The 1,598-nt window shown below is 52.3% G+C and overlaps 1 protein-coding gene across 1 annotated transcript in view; it reads left to right on the top strand.

Annotated features, from left to right (window-relative positions):
• The window catches only part of ctc1 (CTS telomere maintenance complex component 1), a gene marked incomplete at its 3' end in the record, with an annotated part of 14,033 nt that overhangs the window by 9,018 nt on the left and 3,417 nt on the right, over positions 1-1,598 (top strand). Inside the window, 5 exon segments of the mRNA XM_037684300.1 lie at positions 4-98; positions 426-691; positions 739-883; positions 1,019-1,221; positions 1,351-1,520. Coding sequence (XP_037540228.1) covers positions 4-98; positions 426-691; positions 739-883; positions 1,019-1,221; positions 1,351-1,520 — 879 coding nt within the window.

Genomic DNA, 1,598 nt, shown 5'->3' on the forward strand with positions numbered 1-1,598 from the left:
AAGGGGCAGGGCTATATGTGATTGACAGGAAGGTGGGCCTGTGTGTGGCCTATCAGCCGACGGCGAGGAGGAAACTGAGAGCAGGTGACCGAGTGGAGGTGAGTCTGTGCTGCGCTCTGATTGGACACTTCCTGTCCTGACTGGACACTTCCTGTTCTGATTGGACACTTCCTGTCCTGACTGGACACTTCCTGCATTGGCTGGATACTTCCTGTCCTGACTGGACACTTCTGTTCTGATTGGACAGACACTTCCTGTCCTGACTGGACACTTCTGTTCTGATTGGACAGACACTTCCTTTTCTGACTGGACAGACACTTCCTGTTCTGATGGACACTTCCTGTCCTGACTGGACACTTCCTGCACTGACTGGACACTTCCTGTTCTGATTGACATGTACTGATCAGGTGTTTTTGATTCTGCAGCTGCATCACGTCCACTTCCTGTACCGTCCCTGTCCTGACTTCCCTCCCAGCATGCTTTGCTGCTGCCTGCGCTCCACCCTAAGAGTCACGTCCTTCAGCAGGGTCGGGGGACGTCCTCCCTCCCTTTGCTGTCCTGAAGACGGAGTGTTGCCTCAGTTACTGCTGCAGAACAACACGGGACCGGACCAGTACCTGTGGACGAGTCACCTGTCCTCCCAGCTGTCCAGCAGGTGAGGACTGGTCAGACTGGAACCAGTTTCTGAGACGTTCTTTAAAGCCTTTGGTCATTGTCTCTTTGTGTCTCTGGTCCCAGTCTGGTCCCTGGTCTGTTGAAACAGCAGTGTGTCTGTCTTCTCTCCTGGAAGCTGATGGAGTCTCTGTGGAGACAAAGAGGACGAGGACACCGAGACATCTACTCAGAGATGTTGGACGATCCTCACAGCTGTCCTCTGACTCAGGTAGATGTCCTCGTTGGTCACATACAGATCAGTCAGGACCCTGCAGTCTCTCTTAGTGTCTTTTAGACTCTGCAGAGTCCATGTCCCTGTCCACAGGTATGAAGACTCACAGTGTCTCATTTGTGTCCTCATCAGTACCACGTGGACCCTTCTGTCCCTCAGTACATCAGTGTCTCAGATCTCCTCCAGTCTCTTCAGTCCATGTCCTGGTCTTCAGTGTCCCTCAGGTCTCTGCTGCCTCCAGATGGATCATCTCTGAACAGGACTCAGATCAACTCAGCCCTGTCCTGGTCCTGTAAGACCCTGTCCTCTGACCCTCAGACAGGAGACAGTCTCAGGTAAACACCACCTGTTTGGGTGAACTCAGAAAAATAAAACTAACAAACTTTGACCTGACTTGTCTTTAGGCTCCGCCCCCTGCCAGTGTTAGACTTGTTTAACTTCCTACTCACGTTGTTTCCTGTTAGGCTCCGCCCCCTGCTGTTAGTGGGCGTGCTCCAGCTTCCCTCCCAGACGTCAGAATTCAAACAAACTCTTCAGCTCAGAGACGCTACAGGAGCTGTGGGCTGTGTCGTCACGGAAACCAGCGAGGATGATGCAGGGGGTCAGAGGTCGTGCTTTAACACTGCCTGGATAGGTTCGCACACACACACGCATGGTCACAACTGTTGTGTATAAACACACACAACTTGTGTATCTGTGTGTATTTGTGTGT

The sequence above is a fragment of the Nematolebias whitei genome, chromosome 1 (assembly GCF_014905685.2).
Source record: "Nematolebias whitei isolate Nwh7 chromosome 1, NemWhi1, whole genome shotgun sequence".
Lineage (NCBI taxonomy): Eukaryota > Metazoa > Chordata > Actinopteri > Cyprinodontiformes > Rivulidae > Nematolebias > Nematolebias whitei.